A 17,962-nucleotide genomic window follows, 5' to 3' on the forward strand; every position below is an offset into this window, starting at 1 on the left:
AGCATACTGCAGTTGTCTGCGAGAGCTGTGTCACTCACACTCCTAAAAGTCTATGGGTGCGAGAAAAACATTCAGGACAGGAAGGCTGCATTTCTGCTGATCACAGCTGTGCAGCTCTGATCAACAAACATGAAAGAGCGACCAGACTGTTCTTCCTAGTAAAAAAAAAAATTAAAAATTAAAAGTTCAAATCACGCCCATTTGCCCGATTGAAAATTAAACAATAAAATTTAAAAATATACACACATTTGGTATTGCTGCATTCAGAAATCTATCCGATCTATCAAAATATAAAATCAATTCACCTGATTGGTACATGACGTAGCGGCAAATAAATTCCAAACGCCAAAATTATGTTTATTGGTTGTTGCAAAAATGGTACCATTAAAAACGTCAGCTCGACACGCAAAAAATAAGCCATCACTGAACCCCATATCCTGAAAAATGAGAACGCTGCAAGTCACGGGAAATGACACATAAAGTGCGCCACTTTTTTGGAAAAACTTTTGAATTTTTTTAACCCCTTAGATAAAATTAAATCTTTAAATCTATACATGTTTGGTATCTACGAACGCGTATTGGCCTGAGGCATCACACCAACACATGAGTTTTTTACCTGCATATTTTCTGCATCTAATCCAAGTCTATTGAGCCTCAAGAGAAATTGACATGTTGTGGATTTGAAACATGTACCGCAGGTCAGATTACACTGAGTAAAAAAAGAAGCACAGTGAGCAGGAGATTTATAGAAATCCTATCCACTTTCTAAGAACTGTAAGATGCTGTGTTTCTAACATAGTAAAAATGCACAGTGTCAAAAACTCACTAAAAACTTATTGTGGGCACAGAGACTAAGGAAATAATGCCCAGTTGGTCTGCCGTTGTGCTCCAAAAGCAACAAATGTGTTTTATCTCTGCAATACGGTGGCTCAGTGGTTAGCAGCACTGCAGTCTTGCAGCGCTGGGGTCCTGGGTTCAAATCCCACCAAGGACAACATCTGTGAGTATGTTCTCTCTGTGTTTGCATGGTGTCTCCTCTGGCTTCCTCCCACACTCCAAAGATATACAAATAGGGAATTTAGATTGTGAACCCCAATGGGGACAGTGTTGCTGATGTATGTAAAGCGCTGCAGAATATGTTGGCGCTATATAAAAATAAAGATTATTATCATTAGAGCAGCGTAGTATAAAGCTGAAAAGAGCGGCAGAATCAGGGGAGGTCGGTATTTAACTAAGGCTAAGACCGCACTTTGCGTTTCAGGTGCTTTTTAGGTCCGTTTTGAGATGCACCTTTTTCATGGCAAAAGGCATGCGTTTTGACTTTATAGCAAAGTCTATGGAAAATGTGGATTTCTAGACCGCACTTTGCGTTTTAAAACGCTGCGTTTAATTTGCATGGTTTGTGGCAAAAACCATGCGTTCAAAGAAGCAGCATGTCAATTGTTTTTGCCATTTTGGGTGCGTTTTGCTAACATTGAAGTCAATGAGAAATGGCAAAAGCCAAGAAACTTCAAATCTACCTGCTTTTTAGGTGCTGAAAACATGCGCTTTTGACTTAAAAAAAAAAAAAAAAACGCATGCTTTTCTGACATTAAAATAATGGAATAATATGTCCCTTTACACACACACACAGTCCGTCAATGAAATTAAAGAAAATTTTGATTGTATTGCTATTTTAACATTAAATATTATAAAACCGCTATAATTTCATGAAATATAAATATTTTCTTTATTAATTCCAAAATTATATATGTTTTCCTTTTTTTTTTCTCTTTTTTCATGATGTTTGCCTATTTAATCTTTATTTAGCAGTGTCTTGATGTTCAAAACGCATCTGTCAAAACGCAGGTGAAAAAGCATGTAAAAAGCGCTGAAAACGCATCTAAAACGCGGTAAATACGCATGCGTTTTCAGCGCTAAATTTCTGGAACAGGCAACTTTGGTCAAATCAATTAAGCCCAAAACGTGCGTTTAGAACTGCAAGTAGGAGAACGCAAAGTGCGGTCTTAGCCTAAATGTTTATGGGTTGTTCTTGAATTTGAGTAAAAAATTTCAACCCTATGGGTCATACATTGTGACTAATGAAATATCCACTTTTTTTGCAAAATAATATTTTGAAAAAAGTTTGTATTGTAAAGTTATTTGATATTTAATAGCAATTTGAAGAGGTTTTTTTGTATGAAGGAATCCCTCCCAATGTACTAGGCTTTGGTTTTGTTTTGTTTTTTTATAACAAAATATCCAACCTGTGAGACTGTGACCGGGGTTATCTATGACGGCCGGTATGTCTCGCCCCGGTTGTGCTCACTCCATGATAGAAAGTAGATCCACTCTAGGGTTAATGCTGTTTCCCTACAGGCTGAAGGAAGGGTTAAATAGAATCAGGAACAAGGGCAGGTGTGCCGGGTGTGGGGGAGTGAACAGAACTCCCTGAGCTCTCTGCTGGAGAGGCACATGTATTTTGTTGTGGACTTTTGTTTGGACATTAAAACCGTGTGCTGTGAACCTTAATGCCTGGATCCCGTGTCTTCTGCTGTGCAGCCGACCGTGCTACCTCACAAACCTTATTATAAATGTAGATGTTGGAGATCCTCCTATGGTTAAATTCCAAGATACGTAAGTACTTGATGCGTTTTTTACGCTGATTATTTTCGCGGAGCACAAAACGCAGTGTCTTAGAGGTCCAACAAAGTGAATGGGATTTCTAGAAATCTATACTGACATACAGTGCATTTTCAATTTCTCTTTCGGTAAATGTTTGTTTTATTTGTTTATTTCCTTAATAGATTTGAATAAGATGAGGAAAAGCCAAGTGTAATTTCGCTGTGGAAACTCACTAAAAATACATGGAATCTGCACATGACTATAAGGGTACGCTCACACGAGCGTTGAAATCGGACGAGTGCAATGCGAGAAATTCTCGCATTGCACTCTGACCAATACTAGACAATGAGGGAGAGCAGTTGGTCAGCTTCTCTCGCATCCAGATTCTGGATGCGAGAAAAGCGGCAGCATGCTGCGATTTGATCCAGAATACGTCCAAGACTCGCCAATACAAATCAATGGTGCAAGGAAAAAACGGATGTCACACGGACGGCACACAGACCATCCTAGTACCATCCGTTTTTCTAAATACAATCCTATCATGTAGCACAGAACACTGTAAATGCTCCTGTACATGACTGTAAAATGAGTAACAGCTGCTGAGGAGAAAAACGGATTGCACACTGACAGCACATGGATGACAAGTGAGAAAAAAATCGCCCTACTCTCGCAAATGAGAATGGGACCAATTTTTCATACGTTCGTGTGACTCCAGCCTAAGAAGCGTTATTAAACCCAAGTAAGGCCCTGTGTGCACAGTGCAGTTTATCGTGCAGTTTGTTGTCCAAATCTGCATGCATGTCTATCCTTATCCAAGTAAGGTCTGTGAGAAGTCAGAAGTGCTGTGCGCGCATTGATTCTTTCTTCCTTCCAGTTTTTGGTGCAGAAAAAAGAGCAGCATGTCAATTTTTGATCTGTTTTTTTTTTCTTGTTTTTTTTTTTAGCCCTGCCAGCCATTGATTTCACAAAAAAACTCATGCATTTTTGGGGCCTTTTTCAGCCACAAGGTGTTTTTTGGTGCAGAAAATTTCTGCAGTGTGCGCACATACTCTTACAGGAAGTGTCCAAAACAAAGCAGCTTTATTAAAATGCTATGTCACAATTCCTCTGTGCAGAGCATCTTGTCTTTGGTGATGTTCTGCTGCCCTTTCCTGTGTTACTAGCTAGCAGTGTGGTTGACAGCACAGGATTCCATGTTGGTGCAGGTTACTCAGGTATCCCACCTTCCTGGTAATTGCTCAGGCTTCTTTACTGAGCATACTTGCCCAGGACATCGACAGTTGTATTTTTTGGTTCTGCAGTTGTGCTGTTGATTTGTGTCTCTGTTCTGATCTTTGTTCTCTGACCCCGGACCTTTATTTGACTTCTCTCTGCCCGCTCCCTGTTACTGTCCTCCTGCCTGTTTGACCTCGGACCATTACCTGACTAAATCTCTGCATTCTCCCTGAACTTATTACGTGCTCTCCTGGACTTCTGACCCTTGGATATTGCCTTGACTACGCCTCTGTTTTCTCTTTGTGCTTATACAGGTCCTCCTGTTAACAGACCCTAGCTTTCCTGACTACGCTCCTGTCCACAATCCCCATAAGTAGTGGCTAGCATCACGTACAACTTACTAAAAGGAGACAAAATCGTAGCTGAAAAACATAATTAAAAAAATTGCATCTAATAAAAGCGCACTAAAAAAAGAAATGAAAGACACAAGTACAGTAATCTAATTTACCGAATAAGTGTAGAAATGCTAAATACTTATTGTAAACTTGAAATAGAACTTGTTTTCCTGTGTTTTCTCACGCAATAAGTTGCAATAGATGAGCTGTATGAAGGACATAGGATTGTCTAATTGCCAGTGTGAAGCCACCTAGTTGTTGGTGAGGCTTAAGGTACCGTCACACTAAGCAACATCGCTAGCAACATCGCTGCTGAGGCACAACTTGCTAGCGATGTTGCTGTGTGTGACATCCAGCAACAACCTGGCCCCTGCTGTGAGGTCGTTGGTTGTTGCTGAATGTCCTGGACCATTTTTTAGTTGTTGCTCTCCCGCTGTGAAGCACACATCGCTGTGTGTGACAGCGACATAGCAACAACTAAATGTGCAGGCAGCAGGGAGCCGGCTTCTGCGGACGCTGGTAACCAATGTAAACATCGGGTGACCAAGAAGCCCTTACCTTTGATACCCGATATTTACCTTAGTTACCAGCATCCGCCGCTCTCAGCTGTCAGTGCTGGCTCCCTGCTCTCTGCACACGTAGCTGGCGTACACATCGGGTAATTAACCCGATGTGTACTGTGGCTAGGAGTGCAGGGAACAGGGAGTCGGCACTGGCAGTGTGAGAGCGGACGCTTGTAACGAAGGTAAATATCGGGTAACCAAGGGAAGGGCTTCTTGGTTACCCAATGTTTACCGTGGTTACCAGCGTCCGCAGAAGCCGGCTCCCTGCTGCCTGCACACGTAGCAGAGTACACATCGGGCAATTAACCCGATGTATACTGTGGCTAGGTGTGCAGGGAGCCAGCGGTGTGCGCTTGTAACCAAGGTAAATATCGGGTTGGTTACCCGATATTTACCTTAGTTACCAAGCGCAGCATACTTCCACATGTAGCGATGCTCCAGCGATCCCTGCCAGGTCAGGTTGCTGGTGGGATCGCTGGAGCGTGGCTTAGTGTGACATCTCACCAGCGACCTCCTAGCAACTTACCAGCGATCCCTATCAGGTTGTATCGTTGTTGGGATCGCTGGTAAGTTGTTTAGTGTGACTGGGCCTTTAGCATGGGAGGAAGTATTTACACAAGGGCTGAGAGGCCTTTGATTAGCTTTCCTACTTTGGACACATGATAGGAAAAGAACACTCACTGGAGAAGGACATAATAGTCAAAATAATTGAAGGAACAAGGGACAGAGGAAGATTAGCAGCCTGGTGGCTTGATACTATCAAGATAACGGTGGAGAAGACCCTGGTGGACCTATCTAGGCTTGCACAAGATCAATCTTACTACAGAGCTCTCAATTATCAAGTCACCATGGCTTGAGATCGAGTTGAAGGCCAAAAAAAGAAAGAAAATCTCTGCTTTAGTAACTTTATTGATTAATCTGGCATGTACTTCTACCACTTTTGGTGAGACCAAGGCATCATCTTAAGGGTGCTTTACAAGCTGCGACATCGCCAGCGATAGCTAGCGATCTTGTGCGCGATGGCACCCGTCCCCGTCATTCGTGCGACATTTGGTGATCGCTGCCGTAGCGAACATTATCGCTACGGCAGCGTCACACGCACAATACCTTTTCAGCAACGTCGCTGTGACCGCCGAACAATCCCACCTTCAAGGGGGAGGTGCGTTCGGCGTCATAGCGACGTCACTGCGGCGTCACTAAGTGGCCTCCCAATAGCAGAGGAAGGGCGGAGATGAGCGACCGGAACATGCCGCCCACCTTCTTCCTTCCTCATTGCCGGTGGACGCAGGTAAGGAGATGTTCGTCGTTCCTGCGGTGTCACACATAGCGATGTGTGCTGCTGCAGGGACGACGAACAACATCGTACCTGCAGCAGCAACAATATTAAAAAAAAATTAGCAACGATTTTTCACGTTTTTACGCTCGTTAATCGTCGCTCATTGGTGTCACATGCTGCGATGTCGCTAACGGCGCCGGATGTGCGTCACTAACGACGTGACCCCGACGATATATTTTTAGCAATGTCGCAGCGTGTAAAGCACCCTTATGTCTATCAGATGAGACCCCAGAAGAAAACAATTTGAGAAACCCTGGTCTAGACTTAACTGTAAATGCAAAGTGGAGCAATAAGAGGTCTCTAGTTTTAAATATGAACTCTAAAATGTTGGTGCTTGGCAAACAGAATTACAGTCAACTTTTGCTTCACAGCATATATGAAGTACAGCTCTCTGATCTGTAGCATGGGGTCTCATCAGGGGACACAATGCATGCATTAGAGCCCATCCACACTGTGGATCTGTAGCACATCCATAAGTCTGTGCCAATAGCTTGCTATATCATACTGTGCCTCTACATACCTCAGATATTATATTATGATATACAGAGGGATTTTTTAGTCAGATTTTCTCTGTAATGCAAAATTTAAACTCTTAATCACTTTGCAGCTACGTACTACATAGAGGATTTTGTGCCCAGAAAATCCAGATGGAACGTCAGCAGAATATTGTCTTGTGTGATCATAATGATAAAGCTGTTACTACTACGGTATATATTGTAAATGTTTGCACATAGTACATTTCAAAGATGCCCGAAACACGACTTTACCAGAGTAATCTAACAATGTTCCTTGTTGGAGTTTTCCCTTAAATAGACAGGAGTAAACTAACCAGTTTGCCACAGCTTTTGCACTTTGTAAGATGTTTTTTCATTGCTTCTTCTTTTTCCATTGATCTTTTTGGAAAAGTTGTTTCCTTCCTTGTTATAGGACCTCGACATAATGGACAATGGGGCCCTACACTCTTTATAGCTCTAAGGATACATTTCCGGCAAAATCTAAAACAGAAAAAATGTAAATGTCATAAGAAGCAGATCCAGAAGCAGTAAGTTTTATAATGTGGCACAATAGCGGAAATAGGCAGATTACTAAGGCTTTGTTCACACCGGTGTCTGTTATGATCCGGAACCATGGAAGACCACCACAAATCATTGGTAAAAGGTGACAAGAGCATTGGCAACTAATCTGGCCGCCATCCCCTTACTAACCATCACAACTAGAAGTAGCCGAGGGGTGAACTAACATCCTGTGCACCGCGAACCCAGCCGGAGAACTAACTATCCTAAAGGAAGGAAAGATGAATAACTCTCTGCCTCAGAAAATAGACAAGAATAGCAAGCCCCCCACAGTCAAAGACTGCGGTGATATAGGAAAAACACAATACACAGATAGATGACAGGATTAGCAAAAGGTGAGGCCCCCACTGACTAAAATGGGAAAGGACAGGAAAGGGGCTAATGGTGGCCAGAGAAAAACCCTACAAAATTCCAAATTCCTGATAGTACAAAAAGGCCCTCAGATCGCACGATCTGAACTCCGTCCTATACCAGGTGCTCTTGTCATACCAAGGAACAGAAAACAAGAATCATAACAAATTCAACAAGCCACAAACACATGGACTTAAAGGAGCTATACTCCAAACAGAACTGCAGGGAGTTCCCCAGCCAAGCAACTGAGGGGGAAAATCCCTACATGCAAATACACTGAAAACAACCACAGCAAAAGACAAACCCAGATAAGAGCAAAAGAACCAAACAATAAATAAAGAGCAAGCACTTATCTGGGGTAGATGTGGTGTGGAGCAGAATGAAGCAGGCTGGTGATACAAAGAACAACTGACATCCGGCATAACCTGCTATCAGACCAGGATTTAAATAAGCAGAGAGTTAGCAAAGGAAACGCCCATTGCACAACACACCTGGTCCAAGTCCAAACCATTCCTGGCCACCAGAGGGAGCCTCCCAGCAGCCAAAACATAACTAACATTCACAACAGTACTCCCCCCTTGAGGAGGGGTCACCAAACCCTCACCAACGCCACCGGGTCGCTCGGGATGAGCATGATGGAAGGCGCGAACCAACCTGTCCGCATGAATGTCAGAAGCCAAAACCCAAGAGTTATCCTCCTGCCCATAACCCTTCCATTTCACAAGGTACTGAAGCTGATGCCTACTGCGACGGGAATCCAGAATTTTTTCAACCTCATACTCCAAATCCCCTTGTACCAAAACAGGGTCAGGAGGCGCTGCTGCAGGAACTGTTGGCTCCACATGTTTCTTCAACAAGGACTTATGGAAGACATTGTGAATCTTAAATGATGCAGGCAGAGTCAAACGGAAAGATACAGGGTTGATAATCTCCGAAATCTTATAAGGTCCAATAAATCTGGGCTTAAATTTAGGAGATGGAACTCTCATAGGAATATTTTTAGAAGACAATCACACCATGTCCCCTACTTTAAACCGGGGACCAACAGTCAGATGCCGGTTGGCAAACTTTTGGGCAGTTTCTTGGGACTGAAACAATTTATCCACTACCTGCCCCGAAATCTGCTGCATCCTGTTGACCACCGAATCCACCCCTGGACAGTCAGATGCCTCAAGCTGTCCTGAGAGGAACCTAGGGTGATACCCAAAATTGCAGAAAAAGGGGGACACCAATGTGATAGAGCTAGCTCTATTGTTAAGGGAAAATTCAGCCAAAGGCAAAAACGAAACCCAGTCATCCTGATCCACAGAAACAAAACACCGTAAATAGGTCTCCAGGGTCTGGTTAGCCCTTTCAGTCTGACCGTTGGTCTGAGGATGAAACGCCGAGGAGAAAGACAGCTGAACACCCAATTTGGAGCAAAAAATCCTCCAAAACCTGGATACAATCTGCACCCCTCTGTCAGAAACAATGTTTTCGGGAATACCATGCAAACGAACAACATGTTGGAAAAACAAAGGCACCAATTCTGATGAAGACGGCAACTTAGATAGGGGAACCAAGTGGACCATCTTGGAGAATCTGTCACAGATCACCCAAATCACAGTCATTTTCTGAGAGACGGGAAGCTCTGAAATAAAATTCATAGAGATGTACGTCCAAGGTGTCTTAGGTACCGGCAAAGGCAATAATAGCCTACTAGAACGTGAACAACAGGGCTTGGACCTAGAACAAACTCCACACGACTGAACAAAATGACAGACATCCCGGGACCTGGAAGGCCACCAAAAAGAGCGTCTCACAAGATCCCGAGTACCAAAAATGCCAGGATGACCCGCCAAAACAGAGCAATGAACCTCAGAGACAACTCGGTCTCTCCATTGGTCCGGGACAAACAGTTTCCCTGTAGGACATCTCTCAGGTTTATCCCCCTGAAATTCCGCCAGTGCCAACCGCAGATCAGGCGAAATAGCCAAGAAAACTACACCATCATTCAGGATAATAGACGGTTCGACAACCTCCAAAGAGTCAGCGCAGAAACTCCTGGGAAGGGCATCGGCCTTAGCATTCTTGGTGCCCAGCAAAAAAGAGACCACAAAATTAAACCGGGTAAAAAACAAAGCCCACCTGGCCTGCCGAGGATTCAACCTCTTGGCCGATTCCAGATAGATGAGATTCTTGTGGTCCGTAAGAACCACAACTTGATGCCTAGCCCCCTCCAACCAATGCCTCCACTCTTCCAATGCCCACTTCATAGCCAATAATTCCCGGTTCCCCACATCATAATTCCGTTCAGAAGGAGCAAACTTCCGAGAGAAAAAGGCACAGGGCTTAAGTTTACCCGAAGTAGCGTCTCGTTGAGACAGAACAGCACCTGCTCCCATCTCTGAGGCATCGATCTCAACTTGAAATGGGCGAGACACATCAGGTTGCTGCAGGACTGGGGCAGAAGTGAATCGCCTTTTAAGCTCCTGGAAGGCCACAATTGCCTCTGGGGTCCAATGCTCAGCATCAGCTCCCTTCTTTGTCAAATCTGTCAGAGGTTTGACAATGGCAGAAAAATTGGCTATAAATTTCCGGTAAAAATTAGCAAACCCCAAAAACCGCTGCAGGGATTTTAGAGAAGTCGGTTGCACCCAGTCGTAAATAGCCTGAACCTTAACCGGGTCCATTTCGATAGCGGAGGGAGACAAGATGAAGCCCAAAAAGGAAATCCTTTGCACCCCAAAGATACACTTTGACCCCTTAACGTACAGTGCATTATCCTTAAGTATCTGAAAAACAGCCCGTACTTGCCCAACATGAGAGTCCCAATCATCAGAAAAAATCAAGATGTCATCCAAATACACAATCAAAAATTTACCAATAAGGTCCCTAAAAATATCATTCATGAAGGCCTAGAAGACGGAGGGTGCATTAGTGAGCCCAAAAGGCATCACTAGGTACTCAAAATGCCCCTCAGAAGTATTAAAAGCCGTCTTCCATTCATCACCCTCCTTAATATGGATGAGATTATAGGCACCCTTGAGGTCCAGTTTCGTAAACCATTTGGCACTCTTCACTCTAGAGAACAGATCAGACATCAGAGGCAAAGGGTACTGATATTTGACCGTAATTTTATTAAAAAGACGGTAATCAATACAGGGCCTCAACGACCCATCTTTCTTAGCAACAAAGAAGAAGCTGGCACCCAAAGGAGAAGATGAGGGCCGAATGTGCCCCTTCTCCAAGGATTCCCTGATGTATGACTGCATGGCATCATGTTCGGGCACAGACAAGTTGAAAATCCACCCCTTGGGAAATTTACAACCGGGCACCAACTCAATGGCACAGTCACAGTCCCGGTGTGGGGGCAGAGAATCAGATTCCTGGTCATTAAATACATCACGGAAATCAGACAAGAAGGCCGGAACATCAGCTGCTTGAGCAGACGTGGATGACACGGAAAGGTCCTGATGCACGCCTTGACAACCCCAACTAGCTACCGACAAGGATCTCCAGTCAAGAACTGGATTATGGGTCTGCAACCACGGAAATCCCAGTACCAAGGTATCCTGTAGATTATGCAATACCAAAAATGTATAAGTCTCCTGATGCACTGGTGCAATTCTCATAGGCACCTGGGTCCAAAATTGGGGTTTATGTTCTGCCAAAGGGGTAGCATCAATGCCCCTTAAAGGAATAGGAGTTTGCAAAAGAACCATGGGGAAACCAAAATCCCTAGCAAACCCAAAATCCATCAAATTGAGCGCTGCCCCTGAGTCCACAAAGGCAAATGCAGAAAAGGAAGACAATGAGCAAATCAATGTGACAGACAAAAGAAACTTTGGTTGCAAAGAACCCACAGTAACAGAAGTAGCCAATCTCCTTTTCACGTTTAGGGCAGACAGAGATGTTATGAGAAGCGTCTCCACAATAGAAGCACAGTCTATTCTTCCGTCTGAACCCCTGCCGACTAGTATTAGAAAGGACCCTATCACACTCCATAGGCTCCAAAGGCTGTTCCACAGGCACAAAACTAGCAGGTATCTTCCTGCGCTCACGTAACCGTTTATCAATCTGAATGGCCAAGGTCATCGAGGCATCAAGACCAGAAGGGACGGGAAATCCTACCATTACATCCTTCACAGAATCAGCAACACCCTTTCGAAAAAGAGCCGCAACGGCGTCATCATTCCATTTGGTCCACAATATTGAGTTCGTCATATAATAAACCCAAGGCCTGAAAAAAGGAGTCCACATCACTGAGAATCGGATCATCAGACGCTAAAGAGAAGGCCCAGTCCTGAGGGTCACCACGCAGTAAGGAGATGACAATCTTAACCTGCTGTACGGGATTCTCTGAGGACTTGGGGCGCAGGTCAAAAAATAATTTACAATTATTTTTGAAGCTCAAAAATCTCGACCTATCTCCCGAGAAAAAATCAGGAACGGGAATCTTAGGCTCTGCAAGGGGAGTCTGTGCAAGATAAGACTCTATACGACGAACCTTAGCATCAAGATGAGCAACACGCTCACCCAATTCATCCATGCTAGAAAAAAGAAATCTTCCACAGAACCCAAAGAAGAAGAGGAAAAACACCAAAAAAAAATATTTTTTTTCAGCAGACTTTTTTTTTTTTTTTTCCTTCTTAAGAGTACCCTTTAAATTTGTGGGCCGGATGTACTGTTATGATCCGGAACCATGGAAGACCACCACAAATCATTGGTAAAAGGTGACAAGAGCATTGGCAACTAATCTGGCCGCCATCCCCTTACTAACCATCACAACTAGAAGTAGCCGAGGGGTGAACTAACATCCTGTGCACCGCGAACCCAGCCGGAGAACTAACTATCCTAAAGGAAGGAAAGATGAATAACTCTCTGCCTCAGAAAATAGACAAGAATAGGAAGCCCCCCACATTCAAAGACTGCGGTGACATAGGATCCCTACATGCAAATAAACTGAAAACAACAACACCAAAATACAAACCCAGATAAGAGCAAAAGAACCAAACAATAAATAAAGAGCAAGCACTTATCTGGGGTAGATGTGGTATGGAGCAGAATGAAGCAGGCTGGTGATACAAAGAACAACTGACATCCGGCATAGCCTGCTATCAGACCAGGATTTAAATAAGCAGAGAGTTAGCAAAGGAAACGCCCATTGCACAACACACCTGGTCCAAGTCCAAACCATTCCTGGCCACCAGAGGGAGCCTCCCAGCAGCCAAAACATAACTAACATTCACAACAGGTGTCTGTTTCTTACAGGAGCCATTATGAATATTATGGCATGATTAGTCACCATTAGGGCTTTACAGGTGATCATATGTGGCACCCCTGAGGCTTCAGTCACCACAGAGGTACTGCACCTCAGCCAAAGGTGTGGTATTCCATCTCGGGTATGGAAGAGGTCAACTCTGGTTCACCGAAAAGCACAACACCCAGGCTCAGAAACACCACATCAGACATGGCAGAGGGCGTGATTATACCCGAAGCCAGGCTGGGGGGTGGAGTCTGCGGAGTGGGAACACAGTAGCGCAAGTGGGAAGATTTAGTTAGTGAAGTGTGGAGAGAGAAAGAGGAGCTAAATCCCACGGCTTGGAGCAGGTACCACTAAGCCTGGGCACCAACAGAAAGGGTCCTGGAAACCACGGGAGCTCATCTTCCATGGCCTTATTCCACACATAATCAACAGGTGGAAGGACTACGTCGCACCATGGGGATTTGTCCATAGGTTAGAGGAGGATAACCTACAGGCTCCGCTAGCAAAACCAACAGCTGAGGTGTCACGCACGCACTGGTTAGAAATGGTGTCTCTCTCTCTCTCTGCCTGTCAATATCGGTCTCTTCCTCTCACCTCCTCTCTCATCCTCACCAATCACTGGCGCGGTGCGGTGCTGCACAGCTGTCACACTGCTCCGACGGCTTCTCCTGCTTTTGAAAATGCAGACCACTCATTATTCCATCTCGTATTCACTGCTTCCAGCATCCACCGCTTCCCATGATTGGCTGTAGTCAGACCAGCCCCCACGCTGAGTGACAGCTGTCTCACTGCAACCAATAACAGCCGCCGGTGGGCGGGTCTAAATTTTGCAGTATAATAATTTAAAAAAATGACGTGCGGTCTCCTCCCCCAATTTTGATACCAGCCAAGGTAAAGCCACTCAGGTGACTGCTGGTATTCTCAGGATGGGAAGCCCACATTATGGGGAGCCCCCAGCCCAAAAATATCAGCCAGCAGCCTCCCAGAAATGCCGCATCCATTAGATGCAACAGTCCCGGGACTCTACCCGACTCATCCCGAATTGCCCTAGTGCGGTGGCAATCGGGGTAATAAGGAGTTAATGGCAGCCTATTGCTGCCACTAAGTCCTAGCTTAGTGATGGCAGGTGCCGGCAATAGAATACCCTTGTGCACTCCGCCGTCTATTACTATGACGTCGGGGTAAGCTTGCATTCCACAGCCCGGTGGCCGTAATTCACATGTCGCGGTCGAGATCATGTGACTCATGTGCCGACACTTCCAGATCTCCCAGCGCGTGCATTACAAACCGGCTTCCACCTATAAAAGATGACACTTTTACCCATACCTTCAGCCAGCACCCCCTGAGGAAGTCACGAAACACGTGTCGAGGTCTGCAGCAGGCAAACCGGTCACTTGGACCACACAGACCTTTAACCAAGGTATAAGATTGTCTGATTTACCCAGTAATTTTTTATTATATCTGCAGACATTGTTCACTAAGATCCGCGGTAATTCTATTTTATTTTAGCCGTGTATATGTTTTACGATCTACATATGATTCTCTATACTGTGGTTCTGCATAACATTATCTAGCTCCCATGGTAGACTGTTCCACTCCCTGACTGCTCTCCCTGTCAAAGTTTTTCCTGATATCTAATCTGAATCTGTCTTTTACTTTCATCCCATTACTTCTTGTACTTCCTGTGCTAATGAGAAAAAGGTAGCTCCATCTGCACTTTGACTTCCTTTCAGATATTTGAGGACTACTATTAGGGCTCTTTTCCACTTGCGTACCGCTTCCGATGCTCCCGCATCGGAAGCAATATGCTAAAGACCCTCTGCTGCGGATATAAGCTGAGGATCATGTGACTGTGATGCGATCTCCTCCGTTGTCTGTCTCCGCGAGTGCAGTGCGATTTTACACACACGTGAGCCGAGACAGTGCAAAACGCAGCATGCTGCGATTGCACTGAGAGCCCGATTCGTGTGGAGAAAAAACAGGACAGCGGAAACTGTCTCATTAATTAACACTGGTGCGAGTGCAATCTGTTTTTTTTTTTTTTATCAGATTACACTCGCACCAGGAAATTGTGAGTGGAAAAGAGCTCGTAAGTCTCCTCTCAGCCTTCTCTTTTGCAAACTAATCCTTCTTAGTTCTTTTAGCCGGTCTTCATAGGACATGGTTTGAAGACCTTCTATCATCTTGGTTGCTCTTCTCTGGACTTGCTCCATTTTATCGGTCTTTCTAGAATTGGGGCACCCAGAATTGTACACAGTGTTCCAGATGCGGTTTGACCAGGGCAGAGCATAGGGGAATAATTACCTCTCCTGATCTAGATTCAATGCTAGTCTTGATACATCCCAGACTTTTCTTAGCCTTTCTGCATGGCTAACAGCAAAGCAAAGCAGGTCCAACCAGCACAGGCGTGCATGTAGCTACTCTCTAATTCCTAGAAAAGGAGAGGCCACTCTGTCGTGGTAGCCCTGTGACATTAGGTTACGTTCTCACGATGAGCTTTTGGTCAGTTTTGGATTTTGCAGAATGTCTGCACCTATTATTTAAATTAGGTTACTAGTGTGCTTTTTCACATTTTTTGTGTCTTCTTGATATGTCATCTATTAAATAAAGCTGCTTCATTTTTGACACTTATTGGTATTTAGCTTTGACACAAATTTATGGCTATACTTAGGTGTGGACCAGATGCATTTTGATACATTTCCATTGCAGAAACACACTAAAAATGCATATGTGCTTTTTACCTGAAGATATTCCGCAAGTCTTTGACAAAAATCTGCAAATAAAAGTCAGTGTATCCGCATGACAAATTGTCATAATGCATAGCCCCCAACCATTCCAGATTCAGCGGGACTGTCCTGCTTTGAGGGCTCAGTTCCACTATCCTGGCATGTCAGAGCTTTGTCCCAACTTCCTCTCATTGTCTTCACCAACTCTATAACTCCTTCTTCTCAGGGGTGAGCCAGCATCAAAAACGAAATAAACAATTCTGCACTGATCTCACCAAGATCAAATTGGAAGCCTTCATCTCTATAGGCAGCAGCTATAGCTAATAGCCACTGCCCACACTGTGGAAGATGGGAGAATTTGGTAATCTTAAATGTTATTGCAGTCAGTAAACCCAAAAGTAGATTATACAGGTACATACATATACATTTGTACATAGCAGTGCATTTCTATGTCCCTGTATTCTAGAGATAAAGGAAAAAGCCAGATGTTTAGAATGAGAATCAATTATAAAAATTAATTTTTCATTCAGCTCCACACGATGCAATACAATCTTCTCTGATTATTGTGTGTTTCCTGCAATTTTTATGTGTTTTCTCCCTTGTTTAATGTGTTTTTGGTGCAGATGTGAATCCAGGATTCAATTGTGGCGCTCTGGACTAGCCAGGTCGTCACAGGTAACACACACACACACACCCACCACCCCAAACAGTAACATTAGCCAAACACAAAACCCTTGTTGCCTCTCTCCAGGGTCTGATGTCCCCACCAGGTGGGGCGGAGCCAGGCAGTTGGCCCCGCCCACCAAGGAGTTCACAGGCCTGGAGGCGGGAAAAGGCAATCAGTGAAGTTCAGGAGGTTGAAGTGAGAGGAGTAAAGTGGAGAGTGTCTGGGTTTGTGGCCCAGGCACTGACAACAAGGTTGGCAGACGGTGGTGGCCATCTGCAGGAGTGGTGGATCAACGCGGAACCATAGGACCAGGGTCGGGCAGTGGCCCGCCGGTACCGACCGGGGAGCGAAGTGAAGCTAGCACACACAGGCAGGGCCATCGGACCCCGACTAGGCTTGGAGCCGCCATCAACAGTCAAATCCGAGTGTGACAGGAACCCCAGGGGTTTCCTAACAACCAAAGACCCGTTAGAAGGCAACTGTCCACACCGTGAGGGTATACAGCCACCGCCAATGGCTAGAGACCCAAGGGCCAGCGCCTCTGGGCAAAACGGGCTCCTCCAGCATCCATACACCGGGGAGCGGACTACCGTTGGGGACCCATCGTAGTCAAGACAGTACACAAAGGTGCAGGGAAAGACAGCCGCCATCACCTGTCCGGGGAGAGAGACACTGCAGCCGGCTGCGGGACCCGTCCATCCAAAGTGGGCAGGGGAAACAGTGAATATGCATGAGAGCTAATAAGTGGACACGGAAACAGTGTGACCACAGTGCAGGAGACTCTGTAAGTATAATTTTACTGTTTTAATCTCTGTTCCTTCCTTTCATTTATTTTTTTTTAATTTTTTTATCCAGGTGGCCGAAACCGGACACTAGGTATCCGGTTTGGACCGCGAACTTTAGATTTTAGGATCAATCCATCACTAATGGCAGCACTAAACTCAAGTCAAACATCCCAAATATCATTAAAGAAGCTTTCAATTTAGATTTTTTTTTTACAACTTGCTGTGTGTGTTAATATACTCACTTTCCACCACTTTTTCTGGGCTCCAGCCCAGGTCCAGTCCTCTTTTCAGCAATGTCACTGCACTTCAGACTCTCTGGGTTAGACCACAATGTTCAGTATTTGGTCAGTGTAGTGCCCCTGAATGTGTCGCGGGCGGGGAGGAGGGTGTCAGCACACCGCGCTCACCCCTTCTGCTCGGGTCCGGCAGTTGCTCCTGGTGGCTCGAGCTGTGGGCCGGATCCCGGGGTGTCTCGAGCGACACTCCTCGCCCGTGAGTGAAAAGGGGGTGTTTGTTGGGGTTATAGTTCGTGACGCCACCCACGGTTGTGGTGATTGCACCACCGCTGCTTTGGATGGGGATCCCGGGGATGATGATGGGAGCAGCCAGGTGTTGTGTTGCCCCTCTGTGGGTAGGGGTTGGTGATCCCGGGGCCCAGTGGGGTGCAGGGGCGCAGGGGCAGCGCTGTGCCTTGCGGCACTGAGGTACTCACTCAGCCAGTAAACACGACACAGTTCTCGGTAAACAAACGGCTGGTTGGACGGGTCCCTCGGACGGTTCACGGTGCTGCGGTTCCCTGCAGTTAGCGGTGACGGTCTCTTCCCTGCACCTTTGAAATGTCTTGTGGTATCGGTGGATTCCCTCCGGTTACCCGCTCCCCGGCTGCAATCTGGGCCGGAGGAGCTCTACACTTTGCCCGCAGGCGCCGGCCCTGGGAAACTGGTGCCTTGGCGGTGGCGGTGTTTCCCCGTTGTGGTTGGACCTTTGCCGTCAATCAGG

General features: G+C 45.4%; 1 protein-coding gene across 3 annotated transcripts in view; it reads right to left on the reverse strand.

Annotated features, from left to right (window-relative positions):
- The window catches only part of LOC142244166 (E3 ubiquitin-protein ligase RNF138-like), an 80,976-nt gene that overhangs the window by 47,042 nt on the left and 15,972 nt on the right, over positions 1 to 17,962 (reverse strand). For 2 of the 3 annotated variants that reach the window (XM_075316365.1, XM_075316364.1), the window contains exons 3-4: positions 6,943 to 7,108; positions 617 to 709 (exon numbers count right to left, since the gene is read on the reverse strand). In XM_075316365.1, the coding sequence (XP_075172480.1) occupies positions 617 to 709; positions 6,943 to 7,108 (259 nt within the window). The remainder of the gene's footprint in view (positions 1 to 616; positions 710 to 6,942; positions 7,109 to 17,962) is intronic. The other variant, XM_075316366.1, reaches the window with a different exon arrangement.

This window comes from Anomaloglossus baeobatrachus, chromosome 6 (assembly GCF_048569485.1).
Source record: "Anomaloglossus baeobatrachus isolate aAnoBae1 chromosome 6, aAnoBae1.hap1, whole genome shotgun sequence".
Taxonomy (NCBI): domain Eukaryota; kingdom Metazoa; phylum Chordata; class Amphibia; order Anura; family Aromobatidae; genus Anomaloglossus; species Anomaloglossus baeobatrachus.